Raw genomic sequence first — 27,869 nt, 5'->3', positions numbered from 1 at the left:
GTTGGGAACAGAGTAATTCAGAACTTGCTTAAATAGCTAAAAAGTTAAGTTTTCTTAGGAAAATGATTCCTTTTACTGTAGAATCACTTAAATACCCCTTTCCTTCAAGCAGTTAGGACTGACTGAATTAATATCTTTCTTGGAACTTGGCTGAAGCCAGGTAATTCCTGTAACCAAGTGGCCATCCATGGTTATTAACTTTTTTTAAGGTTTGCTAAGCATATTCTCTGTTAACATCAGACTCTTTGCCTCAAGGTTGTAAGTAACTTTCAGAAGAATTTTGTGATAATATTGGAAATGGGCCCTTTAAGGTTTTTTATCTGAAAAATGACAGATTACACTGTCTTGCAGATCTGAAAAGAGTATATTTGAGAATTCAATCCTTTGGAAAATCAGGCACATGTTTTGAATCTTTCAAGGAGATCAGACTTAATATGAAGGTGGTGGAACATGCCACGTGTAGATGAATATTTTCCTTTTGATAAACGCCCAGCGTAAATGACTCTAACTGCATTTTGTCTTAGATTAGTGTTACAGTGAAACCAATGGTATATTAGGCCCACATTATGTTTAGTGATCATATCAAACAAGCGATCTTAAACATTATCTTAGTTTGGACCTCATCTTAATAGAGAGATTGTCTAGTAGATCACTTTCCATTCTTTCTTTATGCAATTATTCCCATAACAATTGCTTATATGGGAAAATATTAGGAAATCCTATAATGTGTTTTGTCTTATTTTAATACATTTTGGTAGGAAGTGAGCTAGCACAAAGTTACTAGCCTGAGCTCAGTGGACTACTAGTAAGTGCTCTGCAGGCCACAGTTTGAGAATTGCTGATATAGAAGATAGTGTGATTTTACTTGCAGCTAGTGGCAGAATTGTATATTCAGGTTCAGACTATAATTGGGCAAAGGAGGGATTAGATGCACAAGAGTCACTCACAATATAGTTATGGAATAGTGGTGTTCCATGACTTTCATCTGATGGCACCAGGCTTCCTAAAGGAGGTGGGGTGGTTCACTTCTACAATGGCCTGAGCGCTGTAGGAAGAATTTTGGCTTAGTCAGAATCCTTTGTGGAGTTCTGGCATCAGTGCAACCTCTCTCAGTACCTTCCAAGGCCCCTTCCTTGTACAGGGAAGTGCCTAAAAGGCATAATACATCCCACAGCGTAAGCATTAATTTATTTCCCTAGAAAACTAACTTGTTATGACCTTACAACAATTAATTAAAGGCAAATGCTTACTTAAATTGAGGTGGCAATACAACAGTACAATCATTGTCAGTTCAGTGTATGTAAACAGGCCAGTTTCCAATTTGACTGGAGGGTAAAACTCTTGATCTTGATGCAGGGTGTTCAAGGTCCCCTATAAATCTGTTTGGGGATCTGCTAGTTTCTGAGTTACTTAAATAAAATAAGGCCATTGACATCTGTGTTTCTTCTTCTACAGACAAAGTGATATGGTTAAGGGCCTGATCCTAAACACTGTTACTCGCATAAATAATGGCTCTGATTTTAATGGACTAGTCTTCTGAGCAAATATTTGCAAGATTAAATCCTAGTAGTATAAATGTAGAGGGACATGGTACAAGGGTGGGTAGATATACTCAAATATCTCAACACTGAAGGGCATCAGTGTGTAATCAGTGTTCATGCTGTGCACTTGGAAAAGCAATTGCTGGGCTAATGACTCCACGTTTTGGTGTATTCTTTTAATAGATGGGCTTTAAAGGTTTATGCAGGAAAATAATAGTATTTCTGTAGTACTGTATTTGTATTTCTGTGAGAGAGCTGTTCTTGTAAGATCCAGACTTTGATTTTATTGTTGCTTAAAAAATTCAGTATATATTCTTAACTTTTGGATAGCATATAACATTTAATTAAAAATACAATAACCAGTGAGGGAAAATGTTTAACTTGCCATAGGAATGCCCCTGTGCCTTCCCCATCTCTGGGATGGGGGCAGAGGGTGGGAGAGATTTGATCAGACCAGCAGGAGGATGACCAGCTCCTTGTTGGAGGCAGAGGGGGAGAGCCTATGCTGTAGCCTAATTTCTTCCCCTTGCACCTCGGAGTGTATATGGGAGTGTGCCTAGGGGAGGGTCTTATCTGTTTCCCATTGGCCAATTGTGGGAGGAGGAGATCTGATTGTTTCTCACAGCCCTCCCTCTCAATTTAAAGCCTTCCCAGTTGCTATTATTGTTGCCCTGCCTCTCTTGCCCTGCCATAGAATTATATTGAGTTACATTTTCAGCATGCTGTGGGTCTGACCAATTGCCAGCTTTTGGGATCAGGAAGGAATTACTTCCCTTCAAGACAAATTGGCAAGGAGGGGTTTTTACCTTCCTTGCAGCATTGTGGAGGCAGAGTTAAGGTTAAAAGACTAAAAGGGCCAGTTCTCAAAGGAGATGCACCCTGGATTTGGCTGGTGGATCTTTCACCTGTCAGGAGCAGGGGAGACCTGAAGTCTTCACAGATAGCGGGGAGGACAAGAGGATTCAGAAGTGAGCTGAGTCCTTGCAGGTAGTCTGAGGAGGGTCTACTTTGAACTATAGATAGTGCTAGTAGCATGGTTTATTATTAAGATTGCCCAGTGCTTCCCATAAGACCCTTTTAAACAGTTGCTTATAACTTTGCCAGACCATTTGGGCTGAAATTTTCCATTCCCATCTTGCTTTTTTTTAAAAAAAAAAAAAAAAAAATTTCAGCCCAAACTGTTCAGCTGTTTCTGAGAATGAGGCTAAGAAAACATTTTGGTTTTGAATGTTAAAAATATTTTGGCAACCTTTTCTTTGGAAAGCTCTAAGGCTCCCATGCTTTGGAGCAGGGACTTGAAATTGATAGAGGGGGGCCTTTGTGTCAGGGATATGCCTTTTGCCATAACCATGAAAATGTGCCAAATGTGGCCAAGTTATAAGCCTTTAAAAATTGCAGTTTGCACATGCACAGTAGAGACGATTTAGAGTAGCAGCGGAATTCTCCAAGGATTTTGTCCTGAGCATGCTCAAGCTTTTCACATATCCTAGTGCCAACCATACTGCACATGCACCATCCCCACAAAGCAACTGAGCATGAGCCATCCCTTCACATATGGATATGGGCCATCCTCCCAGAGTAAATGAGCATGCTCTATCACTTCACAGGTCTGACATGTGACAGGACTGTGCGTGCAACATCCCTACAGAACAGTAAAGCTCAGGAAAGGACTGCAGAGGCTTAGATGGATTTTCCTTGTAATGGCTGCACCCAGCTGCCTGGGGCTGTGGTGTGTCCGGGCACTAGAGCAGAGAGGAGGGAGCTTCTCTCTCCTGTGCTCTCTGTGACACCCCTGCCCCCCAGCTGACCCATGGGAAGTACAAAGGAGGAAGCCTTTTCCCTCAGCAAAGATTATTTTGCTTTTAATGTTATTTTCCCCACCCTGTAGTCATACCTTTCATGAACACATGATGTATATGGGAATGCACTTCCATAATATTGGAGGAATCTATCATGGGAAGCAGTGACTCTGAAAAAGAGCCAGGGTCATGGTGGGTAATCAGCTGAAAATGAGTTCCCAGTGTAGTGATGTGGCCAAAAGGGCTAATGCAATCCTTGGATGCATAAACAGGAATATTGAATGTATAAATGGGAATACAAAGTAGGTGTTATTGTATTGTCATGTAGTAACTTTAATTTTACAGAAAATTGTAACTTTAAAAATGTTTATGTAGAAATAATAAGTATGAGTTTGGTTAGGAAATTTTAAAAGGTAAATGTTAAATAAAAGTTGATTTATTAGAAAACTGCTTAAGAAATGTATTTCTCCAATCACTGAGTTTTATTTACTTTTTCTGTTATATTCCCTTTCTAGTCAAATAATGCTTGTTTCCCCCCAAAATATGGAAGAAAGGTGCACAGTAACTTTCTTCATTTCATTGTATAGTTCATGAGTTTTCTTACTAGACTATGTCATTGATCCTCTTGACATTTTCATATGCTGAGAAAAGATTCATAGTCAAGATGGTAATACAATTGCTCATATCAGTTATGCAATGAACTCAAAACTTTTTTTTTTTAAAAAAAGAGCAATTTGAAAACAAGTGTGCATATTAATGAGGTATTTTACATTTTGAATTCTGTATCTTAATAAATCACTATCAATTATACACATGAGATTAGACTAAATATCCGGTGGTCATTGTTCTTTTTTTCCTTTTTAAAATTAGGCCACCGACATCTGTGATCCAAACCCAGTCATGATGCTTATGCTCTGCGTCTATTTGTATGAAAGGCTCCCTCAATATTTACCCATGAAGACTGTTGAGTTTACTGGAGCTCTCCATGCTACTGTTGTTAGACAGGTATTGATATGTCTGGATTTCGGTCTGAGTCACTCCCAGCACTAAAGTTTACCATTTATGGGGAATATATATTACACATACATAAAGCACACATTTTTGTATTAATGGATCACATGTTCTGCTCTGCTACTCAATACAGAGACTATAGAATGAGGAAGAGTGGCCCCTCTTTTCTTTTCTTCAGATTTGAGGTCCTGACTTCCACAGCTGTTTCACCACAGCTTTCAATCAGTGCAGGAGCTTCTCCACAAGTCTAGTTGTGGCTTTCTGGGATCAGAGAGAGAGGAACTAGAGAGTAACTGCTGAAGTGGGGTTACAATGCTTGCAGGATCCAATGGGAGCGATACTGCAAGGAGAAACAGCGGCTGAAAGATCTGAGGGAAGAGAATCTGCTCTCCTGGTGGAAATATGTGATCTGCTTAGTTCTATATGGATTTCGTAGCAGATCCACAAGAATGGCACAAAACACTGCACTATATTGATATATGTTTAAAGGTTTTATTCCATGATGAGAGTCTGATTACTTTATTTGTAGCTAAATGGTATATTCTGTTATACTTAACATGTGTGCCCCCAAAGACTGAGCAATGGATGCTTGTTTCAATTCTAAAAGTACATAAGTAAAAATAGAATAACTTTTATCGATTGTTGTGATAGGTGCGTCTGAAAAACCCAAGCCTTAAACCTTTGCTGTACAATGCTACAATTGTAGGAAGAGAGTCTGCTGATTTCTTATTGCCTAAAGGAAACACTGTCATCATTGCCCCCAAGTAAGTAGCCATCTGTCTAGTTTTATTGAATGTGACGTCCTGATAGATTTAGCAATGTGTAAGTATAAAAGAAATCTGTAAGCTTGGTTTATAGAGGAACAATAGAATGTGTTCACTTATAAACACAGACAAAGAATAAACAGTATAAGGATCAAATTCTGTTCCTTGTGAAATTGGTGTGAATCCAGAGTAACTCATCAATGGCACATTTGCAGATTAGCTTAACAGAACTCAGAGTACATATCTTCAGTCATAGCAGGGAGGTCCTCTCTCCTGGTAAATGTTTTTGTGCCCATCATGATGAAAGCTTTAAGCTTGAGCTGGATCTACTGTTCTAAAGCTTTTTTTTTTTCCCAACTAGAGCTAATCATGTCCCTTAGCAAGTCCATCCAACTTTTTGACATTAACACATTAGATGAGATTGTGCAGCTAAGAATAATTTCTCATAGGCTGTTTTGTTTTGATTTCTCACTGTTATACTCTAGCAGGATTGAAAGGTTAAGAGGGCATGTCAAGGCTTTAATAGTGTTGTTAACTAACCTCTTCCCAGTTCCACAAGATGAGAATTGTAAAGCTACAATATGTCATTCTTTTTATACCTTTAATTTCTGAAACTTAACTGATGTAAGGATTACAAAGGGATGTAAAATGTTTAGAAACTGTTGTTGCAATGGATATTTACTAGCTGAAAACCCAACTTCTATGTCTAGCATGTGTCCTGCTTCCTCTGTGTTTGATTGTTGAATATTCCACACTTTGTTTGTGATTGGTCATATATCTGGGTACAGGTCTTTCAGTATATGTAGTTTAACTGCAAAATACCAGATGTGTTGAGTAGTCCCACTAGAAGTAAGCGATGCTGGATCGTCTGGACAATTGAAGTGCAAATGAAATGAATCCATGTATGGAAAGCGAAGGTCACAGTTTGTAGGAAAATAAACTATTCAAGCTGGTAGAAGGAGTAAATATAAAAAGTATTGTCAGTGAAGACAGTTTCCTTTTAAAAATTCAAAGAAGGGTCAGCATAAATACATTTTTCTATTAAGATGATCAAAAAGTGTATATTAAATAACACCCCTATTATAAATATATACAGAAAGTATAAATCGGTAATGCTATGTTATCATTGACCTTTGCCGCTAATTTGATTGTTTTCCTTACAATTGCTTTAGATAAAAATTAAAAAGGTAATCTTTGAAAATAGAATGTATTTTTTATTGAAATTCAATACCATGGTTGTTTTTCACTTTACCTTTTGAAGTACATAAAAAGACACAACTAAATATATACAAGTTTTTCTTGAAGACTGGCATTAAATACTGTAGCAGACATCTTGGATAAATGCATGGAAATGAAAGCTGACTCAAAAGTTAATCATTCATTGGTGACTCCTATGTACAGCCCTGAACACGGTTTATGGTAACATAATCTTCTTTATACTCACGGGCCACTAAGCTAAACATTTTGTAAGATATAATTAATAGCTTTGTTAATATGGGGTGGAATATAAAATGTAATAACCTAAAGCAGGGAAATACAGATGAGGTAGATTCTTTATATTAGAATACAATCTCTTAACTTTGTTTTTAATTTCTAGAGAAATATTAGTAAAGTGATGAATAAGCTACAATCTCTATTTAATTGATTATGTCCGGGCTCTGTGCTTTTCTTCAAGGTATCACTGCAGGAGCATTACTCAAAGAGAACTTTCTGATGTCTACTATAGAAAGACTTAGGGTCTGTAAGGAAGTAAAGGAGAGAGAGTGGCTTCTAACTGAGTTCTGCATAGGAAGACCAATGCAAAGAGTCTGGGTTAGAAGCAAATGAGAATTTCCAATGCCTCTGATGAGAACAAAAATGATATAATTTGCATTACTGAAACCTGGTGGGATTATTTCCGTGACTGGAATGTTAAAATCACTGGTAATAACCTATTCAGGGAGGATAGAGGGCATAAAAGAGGTGGGGAATGGCATTCTATATTAAAGACACCATTACCTGCTTCAGGGTTATTGATAACTCAAAACCACAGGATCTTGACTATGTATGAATCAGTGTGCTAACTATTAAAGCCCAGGAAAGGGGACTGGCAGGATTCTGCTACAGACCTCAGGATCTGTTACTCCTCAGTTACCTGTCTGTAATGTGTGGAAAGAAAAATTGTGTTGTTATGGGGGACTTCAGTTTGAGAGAGACATGCAGTCAATAGTAAAAAATTATTAGAATTTCTAAAAGTTATGAATGATGGAGTAGTGAGTAGGAATAGGGAGGTGATTTATTTCTTCTGTGTAAAGCATTGATAAGACCAATGCTGGAATACTGCATACAGTTTTGATGTCCATGTTCTAAAAAGGGATGTTTAATAAGTGGGAAGAATGAAGAAAAAAGCCACAAAAATGATGTAAAGGCTGAAGAAAATGTCTTTTACTTGGAACTTGACTTGGAGCTCAATCTGTTTAGTTCATCAAAAAGAACAGGTGGCTTGTTTGCAATGTACAAATACTCAGGCGAGAAAATAGTGAGTACTAAAGGGGTCTTTAACAGAAAAAGGCCTGATCTAGAACCCATGGCTAGAAGCTGAAGCTAGATTAATTCAAACTAAAAATTAGGCACAAATTTTTAACAGTGAGGGTGATTAATTGCTGGAACACATGTCTTCAAATCAAGATCAGATGTCTTTCTGGAAGATATGCTTTAGCTAAACCAAGTTATTGGGCTCAGTACAGGGATATGAGTTAAATGTAATGACATGATATCCAGGAAGTCAGACTAGATCATTTAAGGGTCCTTTCAGATTTGAAATTCTATGAACCTATGTCACTCCCAATAAAAAACAACTTTTTTCTGACTTTTCCTATGCAGAAAACTAAATCTGCTTAATTAAATTAAAAATATAGAGGTTTAAAGCTGGGTTGTTTGTTTGTTCTATGATGATGGGCTGTACAAGATTGAGCTAATAATGATTTTCAGACCTCAATGAACACTTTATAACAAACATGCCCACAGCAGTGAGTTTGGAATGGAGTTCACTACTTCAGTAGTGAGAGAATAAATAGGGTTATCTGAAGTTGTTCCATGAGAAGACAAAAGGCTAGTTTTGTCTGAGTTTACATTTGACACTGAGCATGGGAGAAGATGTGACTTTAAACCTCCTTTGTGCTCCCTTGATCCTGTGTTGGTCTGGTGATGAAACAGATCACAGCATAAATTGGAGCATAGTTCCACTGAAGTCAAGCTACACTGATTTTATACCAGCCTAAAAACCTGGACCTCTTTATCTGAAAGCAGTTAAGCACGTTTCTCATAAACTCAACTTTTCTGAGCACCACTGGAGTGGAGTTTTCAATTGATGAAGGCTAGAGAATATCTGGTAACCCCTAGATTTGCTTTTCTGTCTTCCATATTTCTCAGCCTTGCTCTTATGATTCTGCACAGCTCTGCCCCATATAGATCTGCCATCATTCACTAATCATATATTGTGTTCTGACCACTCTTCTCTTGTTGCTCCCTTCATTTTCTCTTATTCTCAATTCTGTATCTTTTTTTTTGTGGTGCTCTCCAGGCTTGACACAACATCCCTCTTCCTGCTCCAAACATTCTTTCTCTCCCCCTTTAAAAACCACAATTTTTGCTTTCCATGCTGCCACTGACTTACACACCTGTACTATTAACTCTTCCTTTACATTGTTTCCATTCCTGATCCGTTGTTTCCATTTTGTTTTAACTCTCCTTTACCTACCACTTTCCTCTGTCCGTTTTGTTTGCTCTCTCTGTTTGTCAAATTTAGATTGCAGGCTGTCCAGGACAAGGGCCATGCCTCCCTTCAGTCTCTGTAAAGCACTATGCAAAGTGATTATCATATACAAATATTGAATGATTAATGTTTATTTTACAGTTAGTAGTAGTTAATATTAATAGTTAATTAGCAGTATTCATATATTCCTCAACCCCCCACTTAATAAGTTAAATTTTTTATATGTATGTCACCCCGGTTCAGAACTACCAATACAAGCTTCCCCCACATTTTGGACTGACCACAGCATTACACATATTGCCTCTAAACTACTGTGGCTTAGGACAACCTTACATCAATTGCCTCTGAATCTTTTCTGACTTTGAGCAACCTTACATCAGGATGAGCTAAATGTATATCTTCTATTTTGATCAGCTTTACTGTGTTCTTGACTTTGTGGACATTTATAATACATATAGTTCTCAAGTACCAAAAACATCTCCGACTAGTAGTCTTTTGCCTTTTGGGAGGGAGTGGCTGCTATATATTTTAACAAAATGCTTAGCAGTATCTGTAGGTACTGGGTAGGCTGGGACTCAATGCATTTTACTAGCTAGACGGCTGTTTAAGAAGAAAAGGGAATTACTTATCCTGTAATTCTACTTCAGTGAAAAATATCATTCTGGCAGGATTCTCACTCACCTCTGAGAGTGTGAATGGGAAGTTGTTTTTGAGATGCTGTTTTTTCTCGTATTTCTATTGCTCTATGTTTTTAAGGCACTCCTTCAATCACTATTTTATGAATGATTTACCATGTTGGGGAGCCTTCATTTCCTGCTCAATTAGGACCTGACCAGAATGTTCCAGTGGTGACAGTTCAAATCGCAGATGGCGTACAACTGTCAGTGGGAAAGGGGGGAAATTTTGGACACCAACCCACAACTGCTGCCACCAATGGCCAAAAACTTTAAAGCATGTGGAATTCCGCTTGTCGTTTACTAGAGAGCTCCAGATCGAGGAATGAGAATTTGCCAGAATGATACTTTGTGGTTCTGCTTCTCTAAAGATAAGTTGTCCCCTGTATTCACTTAATTTAGATACAATACATTGTTTGAAGGTGTAAAATCACAATTATTAAAAGTAGCTAACTGGTTGGTTTTCTTTGGTAATTGTTTTAACATGCATCCCATCTCTTCCTCTGGCTGTCATTGAATTCCTCTGTTGTTTTTTCTTGATTTTAATACCAGATATATTTCTGCTCCAGAAATAACACTATCACGTGTGTAACTTTAAAATTGTCTTCCATAATTAATAACTTTCTAGTAATCTTGAGCTAAGATAAACTTCAAGAACATTGTTGTACAGAAGTCTTCTACCATCTGTTGCATTCAGTCTGCTGTTTTCTAGAGCTTCTTCTATGAATCTGCATGGTATTAGTATTAACCGGATTAACCAAAAGTATTAACCAGATGACCTCATAGTTTAAGTTTTCACTTCCTTCTACTTACATTGTAAGTGATTCCAATTCAAACAGCCCACAAAATCTGGGAGCCTCTCCTTTCTGAGTAGCTATATTACCACCATATTTCAGACCTTATAGAGAATGTCTTTTTTTTCTGAAATACTGTGTCTTTTTAGCTTCTGTAATTCCCTTGCTTTAAAACAGCCTTCTGTTTTTCACCCATGCACTGTTATTTTTCTGACCTCAGTACCATTTTAAGATGTTTGTTGGCACAAAGTCCTAAGAACCCAAGCTTATTCTTCTATAATTATATAACGATAATTAATCTCTCATTGTCCCAGGGCTAGGGCAAATCATACTTTTTTCCCACCTCTTTTAGAATCTCATTAACGCCCCCTTGTTTTTAGGGCCCCCTTGTTAAAATATGCTTTCTGGTTTTGTGGCTTCATCAGCTACACAGTCTTCATTTACACAAAAGCACTTTTTCCGTCCTCTCTAATTATACGCTAAATCCTGAAACCCTTATTTGTTTTTACTCAGCCCTCACCCAATAGGACTTGACTGAGAGTTTGCGTAAGGACTTCTGGATTTGACCCACAATATTTGTAGTAAAGTATCTTATTGTTTAACTTCTCAACTTCTCTTGGATGAAAGGGAACACAAAATAAACTTAATTGTTATCCTAGAACAAAAAATACAAGGAAAGGGTGGCACTTTTTGCACCACAAGAGTATAAATATTAAATGTTATTGTTTTTACACTTTACAGTGATAGTACAAGTAAACAAACACATTTTTCTATATTATTATTATTATTATTTCTCGCTCTCTCCCCCCCCCCTTTTTAACAAACAAAAAACAGCTTTTGGACACAGCATTGCATATTGGCAAATTCAAAAGTAATTCTCCTTTTCTCCACCCTCTCTTCAAAAATCTTTTTAAAATGTTTTGGTACTGAAATGACCCTCCAGGTTTCTTTGGTATTAATTTGTGAGTTTAATTTGGTTAATTCTAAAGAAAGTGATTCCTTTTTTTTTTTTTAACTAGGAGCCAAATAAATATAAATGTGGAATTCACTAGTCGCTTTCTACATCCTGCTGAAGCAATGTTATTGTTGGTTTCGAAGACTGCAAGTGAAGTAAGAGGTACAACAATGACTTTCTCTCTGAAATCTAAAGTCAACCATATTGACCCTGCTGTAAGTACCGTGTATGTCATTTGAAAAAATGTGAATGTTCCTGTAAGTCACTCTCAAAAATTCTTGGCCTTAAATGATATGTAGGGTTGGCAGTAAAACCAAAATCTAATTTTGTGAAAAATTTCATTGTTTCAGCATTTATTTTAGTTCCTTATCAAAATGAAAACTAGACCTTTTGAAATAAGAATGAGAGACAAACCAATAGATACCAACATATCCCCACTGCAGAAAAGCCAAAAACTCAATGGTTAGGGCACTCACTTGGGATGTAGGAGACTCAGAATGAAGTTCCCATGCCAAATCAGGCTGGTAGGGGACTTGAACCCAGGTCACCCACATTTCAGGTGAGTGACCACTGGGCTAACGGCTATTCTGGGGAGTCTTTCTGTTTGCCTTTTTCTCTCCCCTGCACCATATTGCACCCTGGAGTATGGAGACAGTTGAACTTAAAGATGTCTGCACTGCATGTCCCTGCATGGCTTGGTTGCACAGATTAAAATGTACTGAAGGTGCCCATCGGCTAGAATAAGGGATTCCAGGATCACAGGAAAGAGACTTCCTCCTGCGAATAGATCCAGATTATAAAATGTAAATGGGCTATTGTCTGTTTTTAGGAAAGCAAACATCACTTTTTTTTTTTTTTTTTGCTGGGGGAGGGGAAATTAGGAAATTCCAGACAATAGACTGTTAAGGTAGGTACTCAAAGGCCAGGAAATGCCAGAGTTAATGTTGCTGCCTTGTTTGTATGCATTATGATACAGATTGTACTTAGATCTTGTCTCTATGAATAGTTAGTGTGCAGCAAACGGGGGTATAAATCTACCTTGCTCTAGCCTGGCATGCACTAAGTCCATGTGGACCCTACTAATGTGCATTAAAAGTTGCCTAGTGCGCTTTGATCTATCCTGCTTGGAAATGGGAGTAGCTCAAAGAACACTGCAAAAGTTTTAATGCACAGCAGCAGGGTCCATGCAAACTATTTATGCACAGCTGGCTAGTGCGAGGTAGATTTACACCACAGCTTGCCATGCGCTAACAGTTTGCGTTGATTCTCACAACTTTTCCCACTGACTTGCACCACAGGATGTCTGCTCCACAAATGTGCACATGAAATTAGCTCCTTAGTTAACTGCCTCGTTCCCTGCCTTGGGCCTAAGGAAGGTTGTGCTGCTGGTTGACAAGGAGATATGTTGTATATGGCTGTTGACAAAATTATTGTAATGCATACCTTAGAGAGAGAATAAATTATATCTAAAGTCAAACGGTAAAGAAAACTTGGCCCATTAGTACAGTGAAATGAAAAGTACTGTAATTAAGAAAAAATGAGACCCACTCCAAGACAGAACACATGTATCTAATGGTTATGGTAAAATTGTATGAGAAATAGTAGTGATCATGTAATTAAAGGCATGTAAGCAGGTCAGAGTTAGGTTGTTGAGAAGCCTTAATTTGGCTTTTTCTGACTGAATGCTCAGCTTTGGACCCTTAATGTTTGCTAAGGGTGAAATTCTGGCTACTTGCATGGAATTTCGGTATTAGGACTCTGTGTGGGGAGCGGAGGATAAAGGAGGCGTGGCAGGTGACATCCACTTTCCGCAACCCAGGGGCAAGGGGCAGGCCTGGTGTGCAGCTGATCTATAGCTCTTCTTTTAACCTACCCTCAGATCACCCCATTTGTAGCCTAGGTTTGAAGGATTTGTGCAGGCATGTTGTGTGGCCACTGCGCCTGCAGAGACTGCACAATCCCTACTTGGGGCTCAAGTGCTGCAAGGGACCATGCAATGTCCCATTGCACCATGGGTAGAGTCATTTTATGTTTTGAATTTAATATACAGATCTTCATTGTAAAGCAGCTTTAAATATATATTTAAATGTGCCTCAGCAACTCTTCCTCTATGTGCTGAGAGAACAGCTCCTTTTGAAAATATCTCATAGATACATAGATTCCAAGGCCTGAAGGGATCATTATGATCACCTACTCTAAGCTCCTGTGTAACACGGGCCATAGAACTTCCCCCCCAAAATTCTTTCAGTAGATCTTTTAGAAAGACATCCAATGTTAATTTAAAAATTGTCAGTGATGGAGAATCCCCCAGGACCCTTGGTAAATTGTTCCAGTCGTTAATTACTCTCATCATTAAAAATGTACGCCTTGTTTCCAGTCTTAATTTGTCCTGCTTCCAGCCATTGGATCATTTTATACCTTTCTCTGCTAGATTGAAGAACCAATTATAAAATATTTGTTCCCTGTATAGATGCTTTTAAAGATTATAATCAAGTCACCCCTTAACTTTCTCTTTGTAAAGCTAAGTAATTTGAGCTCCTTGAGTCTATCACTATAAGGCATGTTTTTTTAATCCTTTAATCATTCTTATGGGTCTTTTCTGACCCCTCTCCAATGTATCAACATCCTTCTTGAATTGTGGCCACCAGAACTGGACGTCGTATTCCAGCAGCAGTCATACCAGTGCCAAATACAGAGGTTCAATAACCTCTCTACTTTTACTCGAGATTCCCCTGTTTATGCATCCCAGGATCACATTAGCTGTTTTGGCCACAGTGTCACATTGGTAGCTGATTATCCACCACCACCCACAAATCTCTTTTCAGAATAACTGCTTCCCAGGGTTGAGTCCCCTAGCCTGTAAGTATGGTCTACATTCTTTTTCTATTTACATCTTTGCAGCTTTCCTTTTACATACCACAGAACAGCTTTCGTTTCAACATAAGCATCCTCACAGTCTCCTTATTCACTGGAGTAACATCATGCTTCTGAATTACAAATCCAGTTGTTTGTACATGTTGTCAGTGTGTTTAACATGGTTATTCATTTTTTACTATATGCTAATGGCCATCCATACCTTAGAAATATTCATCTGAAAAAAGTGAAACAATTTCCCATTTATCACCACTAGTGATAGGTTAATCCACCATTATTGCTGTCACATGAAATGGATTACTTCACAGAGGAATGATTGGACTTTTCAGGAACTTAACAGTTTTATTGGCCAAAAGTCATTCTGCACTAGTGTAAAACACACTAAAACACATTCCACCAATCACTGCAAAGGATGCACGCTGACTTCGTTGGACCAGTTTGTTTCCTTAAGAGATGTAACTCAGGCTACATCATCATATGGAAATTACAAATTACAGCTGTACCAATAACAGAAGGATAAGGAAGCTTCCCATCCTCAGTGCTAGTGGGCATGGAGTAGCCATAAAGACTTCAAGCTGTCAAGAGCACAAGGATACAGGGACAGCTAATACTACTGGGAGCACTTACTGTCCTTGAGATGGCATGGCAGGGACTGGTTACAACCTTGTTCTCTTGCACACTAGCTGGCATCTATAATTTTGGAGATGGTTCCTTGTTCACCACGAGCAGCTGCATCCTCTGCTTGTGTTGCCCGATTATCAATATAATGCCATTTGTCTGATCTCACAAGGCGTTTGACCTCCCAGTATGCTGTTCTGTACTGCTCTTGGTATTTGTCTTTAGCTTCTGGGATTTTGTGTCTAAAACTTTTTTCTTCAGGGCTCGTCTGGTTTCTGTGGTGTTCCATGTGCTGGGTGTAATCCACTCCTTCCTTCTCTTCTGCCTGTAGCCTAGACAGGCTTCACTGCTCTGTTTATAAATTGCTGTTACTTTATCCCATCTCTTGTTGATCTCCTCATCTGCATTCCTCTCGTCTTCATCAAGGTCTGCAAGTGCTTGAAACCTGTTCTTTAACCAACACTCTCATCAGGAACAAACAAGGACACCTACTAACCAAAAAAGAACAAGAAATGCGCTGGACGGTGCATTTCAAAGAATTGCTGAACAGGGAGCCACCTAAAGGGGAAGCAAACATCCAGGAAGCAGAAGATGATCTTGGTATCAGCACAGACACCCCAACTAAGGAAAAGATCGTTCAAGCCATCAAATCCTTAAAAAATGGGAAAACTCCTGGCAAGGATAACTTGAGCAGAATTAAATCAGCAACATCTATCCTGGCCCCTCTATTTACATCAGTTTAGGAAAGGGAAAAAGTGCCAGATGAGTGGACCAATGGGGTTATAGTGAAGATACCAAAGAAAGGAACTCTGTGATTGTAATAACTGGCATGGTATCACACTTTTATCTGTGCCAAGGAAAGTATTGTGTAAGACCATAGTCCAACGTATATCAGAGGCAGTTGATAGCGTTCTCAGAAAAGAGCAAGTTGGTTTTAGGAAAGGGCGTGGATGCACAGACTAGATCTTCACTCTACGAAACATAATAGAACAGTGCTTAGAATGGGAATGGCAACTCTACATAAATTTCATAAGCTTTGAGAAGGCTTTTGATAACATTCACAGGTCCAGCCTGTGGCGCATTCCGCGGCATATGGAATTCCTTTCCATATAATCAGTGTCATCAAAAGCTTCTATTTCAAGCTCACAAGTAGTGTTGATCACAGTGAGCTGTTTTGAAAGTCAAAACAGGAGTATGTCAAGCGTGTGTCATGTCTGCAATCCTCTTCAGCATTGCCATTGACTGGGTAATGCAGCATACAACAGAAGACACGCCAAGAGGCATTAAATAGACACTCTTCTCATCCCCTGAAGACCTGGACTTTGCAAATAATCTTGCTCTCCTATCTCATACTCAACACCATATACAAGAAAAAACAACTCAACTCAATGCATTCAGCCAGCAAATTGGACTGAAAATCAACCGCAATAAGACAGATATCATGAGCTTTAATGTTGCCTCACCATCACCAGTATGGATAGAGGATTATGTTCTCACCAGTATAGAAACATTCACATACTTGGGCAGCCAGTTTGGTGGAACAAGCCAGGATATCCGGAACAGAATCAATAAAGCCAGGAACACCTTCAGGAGCTTAAATACAGTCTGGAAATCATCAAAATACAACACCAAAACTAAACTCAAGATTTATCAGAACTGCGTATTTTCAACACTACTTTATAGTGCAGAATGCTGGGGAATGAGAAAGTATGACATGTCCAAACTGTCTTCATTCCATACAACCTGCCTCAGAAAAATCCTCTGTATCTTTTGGCCCAGAACAATCTCAAACCAAGATCTATTGACGCAGTTCAGCCAAGAGAATCTGAGCACCATCATTGCCATCATTGGAGGTGGATCGGTCATGTGCTTCGGATGGAAACTGATTCCATCACCAGAGTAGCAAAAAGATGGGCACCCAAAGGCAAGCAAAAACGAGGCTGCCCAAAAACAACATGGCGAAGAGTTGTGGAAGCTGAGCTGAAAAACCTGGGGCACAGCTGGGGAGCCATTGAAAGACTTGCCAGAAACAGACAGGAGTGGAGGAGCTTCACCATGGCCTTGAATGCCAGAGGCGTAATAGGAACATGATGATGATGATGATGACATCCACTAGCTTAATTTTAAATAAAATATACAAATATATATATATCCAGCTACTCCTCAAACTTACCTTCATGAATTGGCTGACTTTTTTGTAGGCATCAGGGAAGCAGTAAGCTTTGAGGAGGAGCAATGTGGAGAGGTTTGGGGGGAGCATTTATACACAAGAGCTAGTGAGTAAGAAGAATTTGGTGGAGGAGAGGGTTGTGATAGGGAGAAGGATAGACGTGATATGAAAAAAAGAAGAAAAATAGCTTTTCCTCCCCTCAATCCTTAGTCGTATATGAGAATTCTGAAAAGCGGGGTTGGAGGAGGGTGGGGGTTGAGCATGTATGTTTAAAAGGAATTGGGCCCTAAATCATCTTTTATATGTTGGCAACAAAACCTTACATGTTAATTATACTAGTGATATTAATATCAGTGTACAGGGAATTAACTATACCATGTATTTGGAATATTTTTTGCCTAGTTACTAGTTTATTTTTGATTAAGTATGGAGTGCTTTTTTTATTTTCCCACACTGATATAACTTTTTATTCTCTTTTAGGATGTATTAAAATGCAAATCCCCATGTTATGAACTGAAGAAAGTTAGTCTGAATGTTACTAGTCCCTTCAGAACTGATGGAACATTCAGGTAGGCAATGTTGTAAAGACAAAAATCATAACTATAATAATATGTATATCTAGTTTTTTTCATAATTTTCTCCTCTTTAAAAATGTAGGAAAAATTGAAGTTAAATTATAGGAATTTGCATTTCCAAAATTGTTACAAGCACTATGATAATGAATAAAGTAGATAAATAAACCTTAATTGGAATCCATCTTGGTGTAAGCAATGAAACTACAGCTTTCATCAAATGGAGTTCATGAACCTTGCTTGTATTTTTGTGTATGGCTGAGATCCAGCAGAATTCCAAAGAGAAACAAACCATGTTAATTAATAGGGTTCCCCCCCGCCCCAATCTGCTTTGTCCTGCTGGTTGAATTACTAAACTGAAATATTCATGCAAAAGAGAATATACGCATTTGCCAAGGGACTCACATCACCATCAATTAATCTATTTTTTCTTTTGTATTCACAATATATGGAACATCTCCAGAGATGCAAACATTTTTTTTTCTACTATGTAAGTAGAAGAAAGTTATGTTGCTGTAGTATCTCAGTGCTGTGTGATCTGGCTCCAGATTTTGTCTTTAATCTGCAGACCCAAATACAGGACTATAAACTTAATTTGTATTTAAGAGCACAGAACACAAAACAGTTTTCTGTATTATTTCTAGCTTCTCTTAATGATACCCTCTTTAATACGCACGTTGCCTCCTTGTAATTTCATATATGATAGGATAAAATGGGATATGCCAAAAAAATCTCAGGAATTACAAAGTACTCTCATGATGAAGTATGAAAGATTGATGGAAATTTGTCAGTGTGCTTTTTTGTTACGTGACTGGTACTCATTCATGTTAATTCATCACAGTTTTATTTTCGTTGTATTGTGAAGTGAATTTAATGTTTGTTAATGTTTGCTAGTTTGACAGTTCTGAGGATGGAAGTCCTCTGTTTATCTACAAAATAGAATCATAGAATCATAGGACTGGAAGGGACCTGGAGAGGTCATCTAGTCCAGTACCCAGCACTCATGGCAGGACTGAGTATTATCTAGACCATTTCTAACAGGTGTTTGTCTAACCTACTCTTAAAAATCTCCAGTGACGGAGATTCCACAACTTCCCTAGGCAATTTATTCCAGCGCTTAACCACCCTGACAGTTAGGAAGTTTTTCCTAATGTCCAACCTAAACCTCCCTTGCTGCAAATTAAGCCCATTGCTTCTTGTCTTATCCTCAGAGGTCAAGAAAAATATTTTTTCTTCCTCCTCCTTGTAACAAACTTCTACATACTTGAAAAATAGGTTCAGCATGGGCAGCAGCTAGTGAAGTTGCTTTCACTGCCCCACCATTGTGCTTTGACCTGAACTACCTTGGGGGGGGGTCAGATGAATTAGTTTAGTTTCCATGTTTGTTCATTCCTTAAGACAATCAGCATGGGTACCTCTTGTGGTTTTTATGATGTGGATACCTGTCCACCAGAAAGTAGATTAGGGCCACCAAGTAAACTAATTTCATCTGGATGACTCTGCAGCTATTGGATCACAATTATTTTAAATAACTGCAAGCTACAGGTGAAAGGTTCCATATCACATTGCCAGTCTTCTGAACCATTCGGGCCTTCCCTGGGAATTCATTTGCTTAACTATGTATAGGGCCCTACCAATTTCACAGCAATGAAAAACGTGTCACAGGCCATAAAATTAGCCTTTCCCCATGAAATCTGATCTCCCCCTTGCTGCTGGGAGCACCCCAGCCAGGAACCCCTAGCTGCAAGTCCCTGCACGGCTGCCCTCAGGGGGAGATCAGACTCCCCTCCGAGGGCCTCCCCCTGCTGCAGGAAGCTCCCATGCTGGACAACAGCCCTCGAGGTTCCTGCAGCTGGAGGCTTGTGGAGGTGGGTTCGATCTCCCCTGCTGCTGGGAGCGCCCCAGCCAGGGGGCTCCTAGCTATGAGTCCCCACCAGGATGGGGAGGGACAGGATTTCTCTTTCCCCTGCAGGGCTGCTGGCAGAGGAATGTGTGGGATCAGACCCGCCTCCGGGTACCTTGTGGGTTGAGACCCTCACTGTCAGGACACTGAAATTTCAGTTGTAAACACATGAAAACGTGAAATTGACTAATTTTAAACCCTGTGCCCCCCAGCCATGAAATTGATCAAAATGGACTGTGAATTTGGTAGGGCCCTATGTACAGTACTGGAAAGAAGTCTGAAGGACTCCAATAATACATTTTGAAACATTTTAAATACACTGTACAGAGTGGACACTTGAAAAGGATACGTTGAAAAGTGGAGTGACAGGTTTCAGAGTAGCAGCCATGTTAGTCTGTATCCGCAAAAAGAAAAGGGGTACTTGTAGCACCTTAGAGACTAAAAAAATTTATTTGAGCATAAGCTTTCGTGAGCTACAGCTCACTTCATCGGATGCATGCAGTGGAAAATACAGTGGGGAGATTTTATATACACAGAGAACATGAAACAATGGGTGTTACCATACACACTGTAACAAGAGTGATCAGGTAAGGTGAGCTATTACCAGCAGGAGAGAAAAAAAACCTTTTGTAGTGATAATCAAGGTGGACCATTTCCAGCAGTTGACAAGAAGGTGTGAGGGACAGTGGAGGGGGGGGGTAGATAAACATGGGGAAATAGTTTTACTTTGTTTAATGACACATCCACTCTCAGTCTTTATTGAAGCCTAATGTAATGGTGTCCAGTTTGCAAATTAATTCCAATTCAGCAGTCTCTCGTTGGAGTCTGTTTTTGAAGTTTTTTTGTTGAAGAATTGGGACTTTTAGGTCTGAAATCAAGTGACCAGAGAGATTGAAGTGTTATCTGAATGGTCTTTGAATGTTATAATTCTTGACGTCTGATTTGTGTTCATTTATTCTTTTACGTAGAGACTGTCAGGTTTGGCCAATGTACATGGCAGAGGGGCATTGCTGGCACATGATGGCATATATCACATTGGCAGATGCGCAGGTGAATGAGCCTCTGATAGTGTGGCTGATGTGATTAGGCCCTATGATGGTGTCCCCTGAATAGGTATGTGGACACAGTTGGCAACGGGCTTTGTTGCAAGGATAGGTTCCTGGGTTAGTGGTTCTGTTGTGTGGTGTGTGGTTGCTGGTGAGTATTTCCTTCAGGTTGGGGGGCTGTCTGTAAGCAAGGACTCTACGTAAAAGAATAAATGGACACAAATCAGACGTCAAGAATTATAACATTCAAAACCAGTCGGAGAACACTTCAGTCTCTCTGGTCACTTCAAAAACAGACTCCAATGAGAGACTGCTGAATTGGAATTAATTTGCAAACTGGACACTGTTACATTAGTCTTGAATAAAGACTGGGAATGGATGTGTCATTACACAAAGTAAAACTATTTCCCCATGTTTGTTTCCCCCCATGCTGTTCCTCACATGTTCTTGTCAACTGCTGGAAATGGCCCACCTTGATTATCACTACAAAAGGTTCCCCCCTCCCCCACTCTCCTGCTGGTAATAGCTCACCTTACCTGGTCACTCTCATTATAGTGTGTATGATAACAGCCATTGTTTCATGTTGTCTGTGTATATAAAATCTCCACACTGTATTTTCCACTGCATGCAACCGATGAAGTGAGCTGTAGCTTACGAAAGCTTATGCTCAAATAAATTTGTTAGTCTCTAAGGTGCCACAAGTTCTCCTTTTCTTTCTATTGAAAAGCAGAGGTATTTCAACTCTTTGTAAATATAGGGAAAACGCCTGATATTTACATAGCAGAAAAATTTTCTTGCTAAATAACTCCACTGGTAGTTCTCTGTTTTATTAGATGTAGCATTGTTTCTTTTTCCTTTTTTAAAAAAAACAAATACTTTCTATACTTACACTTGTTATATGTTTGTTAAATTCTTATTGAATATTTGTATTTAATTTTTAAAAAGTAAATGCTCTTAACAGTTTCAAAACGTTTCTCTCTAAAGTACTGCAACTGTTTCATCTTCTAATATGGGGAAATATTTCCATATATTAAATATCATAGAATGGTAACTGCTGGTTAGTTTTGACTTTTTAATTGTGAAAACTGTGAGTCAGAACCTCAGATGATGTAAATTGGCATAACACCATTGAAAGCTAAGAGCACAGATCCTCAGCTGGAACTATGCCAGTTTACATCAGCTGAGAATCAGGTCACTCTATTTTTATACTGTACAGATATTATCTTCCTTCTGCTACTGCTTTCTTAGTATGGTTCAGAAAAAATATAGACATTTGGTTTGACCAGGCTGAGTGAGTTCTGTCTACTGGTTGTTGAGATCAGTTTATACTTGATTGTTCCATAGCAAGTATGGTAAAATAGAAATTCTACAACAGCATTATCAAAATTGTAGTGCTTGGCCAATGACTTACTGTTTTCTCTCCCTCCCCGCTTTCTGTTTTTGATCAGCTAAATTATTCTTAGTGTTGCACAAATCAAAACGGAAGTAGATAGGATCCAAATGTGGAAAACCACTCAGTGTCAGAATGAGTAGACAAGAGTTTTCTAGGGAAAAAAAGAAGAGAAGCTGCTAAAGGTTTTTTAGGGGTGAAGTCACAGATATTTTCCTATATTTTCATAGAATTCATACATGAATTAATTAATTAGTAAATTAGAGAGCCTCTCCAATATTTCAGAGAAAAACTAAACAAATAAGGGAGAAAAAGGGTATAAAAGCATAAAAATTGAGTGATACACTAAAATCATCACCCCATTTGGCTATCTGAGCTTATTCTGGTATTTTTATTTTTCATTTGACAAAAATGGGAAAGGGATTTATCACAACAGGAAAACCAGAAGTTTAATGCACCAGATGAATATATTGTGGAAATGGATATTATTTAATGTGATTTGTACTAGGGCTGTCAAGCATTTAAAAAAATTCATCACGATTAATCGGGCAATTAAAAAACTTGATCGCGATTTAATTGCCCAGTTAAAGAATAATAGAATACCATTTATTTAAATATTTTTTGATGTTTTCTACATTTTCAAATATACTGATTTAAATTACAAAACAGAACACAAAGTGTACAGTGCTCACGTTATATTTATTTTTGATTACAAATATTTGCACTGTAAAAACCGAAAGAAATAGTATTTTTCAATTCACCACATGCAAGTACTGTCGTGCAATCTCTTTATCATGAAAATGAAACTTACAAATGTAGATTTTTTTTTGGTTACATAACTGCACTCAAAAATAAAACAATGTAAAAGTTTAGAGACTACAAGTCCACTCAGTCCTACTTCTTGTTCAGCCAATCTCTAAGACAGACAAGTTTGTTTACATTTACAGGAAATAATGCTACCCACTTCTTAATTACAATGTCATTTGAAACAGAGAACAGGCATTCACGTGCCACTGTTGAAGCCAGCGTCGCAAGATATTTACGTGCCAGATGCGCTAAAGATTCATATGCCTCTTTGTGCTTCAGCCGCCGTTCCAGAGGACATGCTTTCATGCTGATGATGCTTGTTAAAAAAATGTGCTAATTAAATTTGTGACTGAACTCCTTGAGGGAGAATTGTGTGTCTCCTGCTCTGTTTTACCCACATTCTGGCATATATTTCATGTTCTAGCAGTCTCAGATGATGACCCAGCACATGTTGTTCATTTTAAGAACACTTTCACTGCAGATTTGACAAAACGCAAAGAAGGTACCAATGTGAGATTTCTAAAGATAGTTACAGCACCCAACCAAAAGTTTAAAAATCTGAAGTGCCTTCCAAAATCTGAGAGGGACGAGGTGTGGAGCATGCTTTCAGAAGTCTTATAAAAGCAACACTCTTACGCGGAAGCGACAGAACCTGAACCACCAAAAAAGAAAATCAACCTTCTGCTGGTGGCATCTGACTCAGATGATGAGAATGAACATGCGTCGGTCCGCACTGCTTTGGATCATTATCGAGCAGAACCTGTCATCAGCATGGACACATGTCCTCTGGAATGCTGGTTGAAGCATGAAGAGACATATGAATCTTTAGCGCATCTGGCACGTAAATATCTTGCGACACCGGCTACAACAGTACTATGTGTACACCTGTTCTCACTTTCAGGTGACATTGTAAACAAGAAGTGGGCAACATTATCTTCTGCAAATATAAACAAGCTTGTTTGTCTGAGTGATTGGCGGAACAAGAAGTAGGACTGATTAGACTTGTAGGCTCTAAAGTTTTACTTTGTTTTATTTTTGAATGCAGGCTTTTTTGTACCTAATTCTACATTTGTAAGTTCAACTGTCATGGTAAAGAAATTGCACTACAGTACTTGCATTAGGTGAATTGAAAAATACTATTTTTCAATTCACCTATTTTCAATACTATTTTATACATCCGATGAAGTGAGCTGTAGCTCACGAAAGCTTATGCTCAAATAAATTGGTTAGTCTCTAAGGTGCCACAAGTACTCCTTTTCTTTTTGAGAATACAGACTAACACGGCTGCTACTCTGAAAACTATTTCTTTTATCATTTTTACAGTGCAAATATTTGTAATAAAAATAATATAAAGTGAGCACTGTACACTTTGTATTCTGTGTTGTAATTGAAATGAATATATTTGAAAATGTAGAAAACATCCAAAATATGTAATAAATTTCAATTGATATTCTATTGTTTAACAGTGTGATTAAAACTACAATTAATTGCAATTAATTTTTTTAATTGTGATTAATTTTTTTTAGTTAATCGCGTGAGTTAACTGTGATTAATCAACATCCCTAATTGGTATCAAATATATGGGTATGACTTCATTTAAAAACACTACTTTAAAAAGTCACCAGAGGCACCTGACTTCTATCCATTGGTGGGAGGAGATCATCAGATTGCAAGATCCATGTGTAATCTCTGTACCATTCCCATGTTAGAAATCTGAGCAACAGAAAACAAGGAAAGGTGAGGACAACAGCTGGTGTTCTAGTTGCTTTCCCACCCCCATTGAATAACTTGGCCCAAAAAAGGCAACAGTTAGTGCAAATCATCAATGTCCATAGATGATTTAGTGAGCAAATGCCTGACAACCTGTTGTCTCTCTGCCTTCTCTCAGGGAGGCATTACAGTTCAAATAGCAGTGTACCCAGTACCTTCCCAATTGAGTTGACCATCCAGGAGAGCTGTAGATCTCTCTTCTACCCTGGAGATGGCCATATACTTGGTGAGGGGAAACCTGAGTTGACCGTCATGTCAATCCTCTTCCTTTCATAACATTGTCTTGAGAGTGTGCTGTGATGCCTCAAGAAGACAGAATATCTGTACCTACTCCCAGAGATTTGGTCAGACTGTCTTTTTCCAATAGGTTTCAGAGTGGTAGCCGTGTTAGTCTGTATCAGCAAAAACAATGAGGAGTCCTTGTGGCCAAACCTTGCAACAAACCCCGGTGCCAACTCTGTCCGCATATCTATTCAAGGGACACTATCATAGGGCCTAACCACATCAGCCAGACCATCAGGGGGCTCGTTCACCTGCACATCTACCAATGTGATATGTGCCAGCAGTGCCCCTCTGCCATGTACATTGGCCAAACTGGACAATCTCTACGCAAAAGAATAAATGGGCACAAATCTGACATCAAGAATTATAACATTCAAGAACCAGTAGGAGAACACTTCAGTCTCCCTAGACACTCAATAACAGACTTAAAAGTCCCAATTCTCCAACAAAAAAACTTCAAACACAGACTCCAATGAGAAATTGCAGAACTGGAATTAATTTGCAAACTGGACACCATCAAATTAGACCTGAATAAAGACTGGGAGAGGATGGATCACTACAAAAACTAATATTCCCCTGCTGATACTCACTCCTTCTTGTCAACTGTTTGAAATGGGCCACTTTGTTTACATTGGCCTCATTAGCTCTACAAAAGTGATTTCCACCCCTTCTTGTCAACTGTTGAGAATAGACCACTTCCACCTTAATTGAATTGTCTCGTTAGCACTGACCCCCCACTTGGTAAGGCAATGCCCATCTTTTCATATGCTTTGTATTTATACCTCCCTACTGTATTTTCCACTCCATGCATCTGATGGAGTGGGTTTTAGCCCATGAAAGCTTATGCCCAAATAAATCTTAGTCTCTAAGGTGCCACAAGGACTCCTTGTTGTTTTTCCAACAGGGGCATTTGAACTTTGCATCATTAGCAAATGCAGGGTGCATTAGCTTCTTAAACAAGCAAGAACAGTTTAAGCACCTCACCCAAAGGTAGGGTGCCTAAAATTAGGTGTCTAAATCCTTTTTAGGCATGTAGATAAACATGGCCTGATTTTCAGAGGGGCTGATCGTTCACCACTGTCTTTGGCTTCACTGAGAGCCATGAACACATAAGGACTCTTTACTTAGGTACCTAACTCCGTCTCTAATTTTACACATCCAAGTTTAAAACATTATCAAACATGCTTTGCATGGATAGGGGTCATATTAGCTCATCAAAGACGAACAGTGAAAGTTTGATCAGGACAAAACTCCCGAAGGCCAGTGAAATGATGATTTGAGACCACAACGTGGAGTATTGTTTAAATTGGCACTCAAGTTATATAAGTGCCTATGCTGAGGGCTTGTCTACATCGCCCCACAGTTTGGACTTTGATGGTGTGAATTGCTGTTTAAAGAGAACTACATAAATGTAAACTATGTACCTTTTAGTTCACACCCACATGGTCCACATGGAGGAGTTAAGTGTGTGCTGCAATTCACATCCCCCTAGTCTGAACCGCAGGGCTCTGTAGACATAGCCTTAGGGAGAGCTGGAGCTGCATCAATATATTTAGTCCAGGTTCTGCTACCCTCACGCACTTGGAGTATTATGTGTCATGGTCAGTGTGACTACTTAGGGGAATTCTGGTTGATATTGGAGGCTCTGTGTATCTGTGTCAGATTCCAAATCCTAGTTTGAATGTGGAGCTTGTTTGCCTTCTCTGCTGTCTGTTGCCTCCGTACTGAGAGCTAAAACTCATTGGAAGTGACAAGAGAAATTCTTGTACCTGGCACAGGGCTAACAATAGAGGGTCATTAAACTTTGATAATCATCCATTCAAATGGTGTACCTTTGAACAAAGAGCTTCTCTACCCAGGGCATACCAATTTTTCAGTTTGAACTCCAGGGAAAAAGTAACTAAGCAACCGATTACCTGGTAAGGGACTTCAATCTCTTAACTAAACTGATCAGAGGGTCACCTCATCAAAGAGGAAGTTGTAAAAGAGAGGTTCTTTTGCTGGCCACTTTATAGGGAGAGCAGATAGGAAACTGGCTGCAGAGGAAAGAGACAGATTCATGATTCAGAGAAGTCATGTTCAGGAAGGGGGATCCTGAACACCCCAGAAAGCCCAAATAACATCTGAGTAGTGAGGAAATTGAAGCAGGGAAATGAGAATAGGTATTTTTAGTTTTGTCTAGGTCTGCATAATTCTTGTCTCACTAAAGTAAAGAGTGTTTTTTGAAGCTCTTACAAACTCATGAGACAGTCTGCATTCACTATCATGTGTGCCTGAAGAGCTAAACTGTAAATTCAGAGTACCCACAAGGTTGGATTTCTGGGAAAGGGTTTACTTAAAGTACTGGAGAGACTGGGGGTGGAACCGCAGCCAGTGGGACATGTGCAGTCACTCAAACAAAAACCTACTTATGCCCTTCCGCAGCCTAGGAGCTGTAGGACCATGCCAGTGGGAGCCCCCATACCCCGAGGTAAGAGCCCTCCTGCCTCTAGGCATGAGCCCCCTCCCACACACCAAACTGCTGCTGGCCCAGGGGCTGCCAGGCTTGGACAGCCCCTGAACCAGCACCAGCCTCTGCAGAAGTCACAGAGGTCACAGAAAGTCACGGAATCCATGACCAACTCACCGCCTTACTCATAGTTACTGGAAAGTTACATTGATGAGCAGAGACAGTTGGATGTTTCATTTTGTTCAGTATGGAATTAGTCTCTGGATATGTAAATTTTTTGGAAAAAATAGTTCCTATTTTAATGTTAATACCTGAGTTCTATTAAGCTGTGGGACGTTGCCGAATGTTCAGATTTTTATTTTCTTTACTATGGCTGAGGATGTGTTGAAGGTTATGCCATATGTCATTTGAAAAGTGTTTCTTCATCGATTTGCAGTAAGGACTCCAAATTGACCTATGATCTAGCTAAAGTAATAGTTTTGGTTTTTCATAATATACTTGCTCCTTGAATAGGTGGCTCCAAGTAGGTTCTTGTCTGAGTGACTGCACATGTCCATTCCACTCTAGGTGAGTGTGTGTGTCCAGTGCACGCACCTACAGTGGAATGGAAACGCACAACACCTCTTGAAGAATAACAGTTACAGAAAGGTTAGTAACCATTTTTTTCCATTATTAAATTACAAAGAAGTTAATTGA

At 39.0% G+C, this 27,869-nt stretch overlaps 1 protein-coding gene across 1 annotated transcript in view; it reads left to right on the top strand.

Annotated features, from left to right (window-relative positions):
• Positions 1–27,869, top strand: part of CFAP47 (cilia and flagella associated protein 47) — a 642,446-nt gene that overhangs the window by 212,418 nt on the left and 402,159 nt on the right. Inside the window, exons 36-39 of the mRNA XM_037902107.2 lie at positions 4,211–4,345; positions 5,003–5,115; positions 11,357–11,507; positions 17,435–17,523. Coding sequence (XP_037758035.1) covers positions 4,211–4,345; positions 5,003–5,115; positions 11,357–11,507; positions 17,435–17,523 — 488 coding nt within the window. The remainder of the gene's footprint in view (positions 1–4,210; positions 4,346–5,002; positions 5,116–11,356; positions 11,508–17,434; positions 17,524–27,869) is intronic.

Source organism: Chelonia mydas, chromosome 1 (genome assembly GCF_015237465.2).
Source record: "Chelonia mydas isolate rCheMyd1 chromosome 1, rCheMyd1.pri.v2, whole genome shotgun sequence".
Classification (NCBI taxonomy): Eukaryota; Metazoa; Chordata; order Testudines; family Cheloniidae; genus Chelonia; species Chelonia mydas.
Note: the sequence above shows the minus strand (reverse complement) of the source record. Positions and strands in the feature narration are given on the sequence as shown.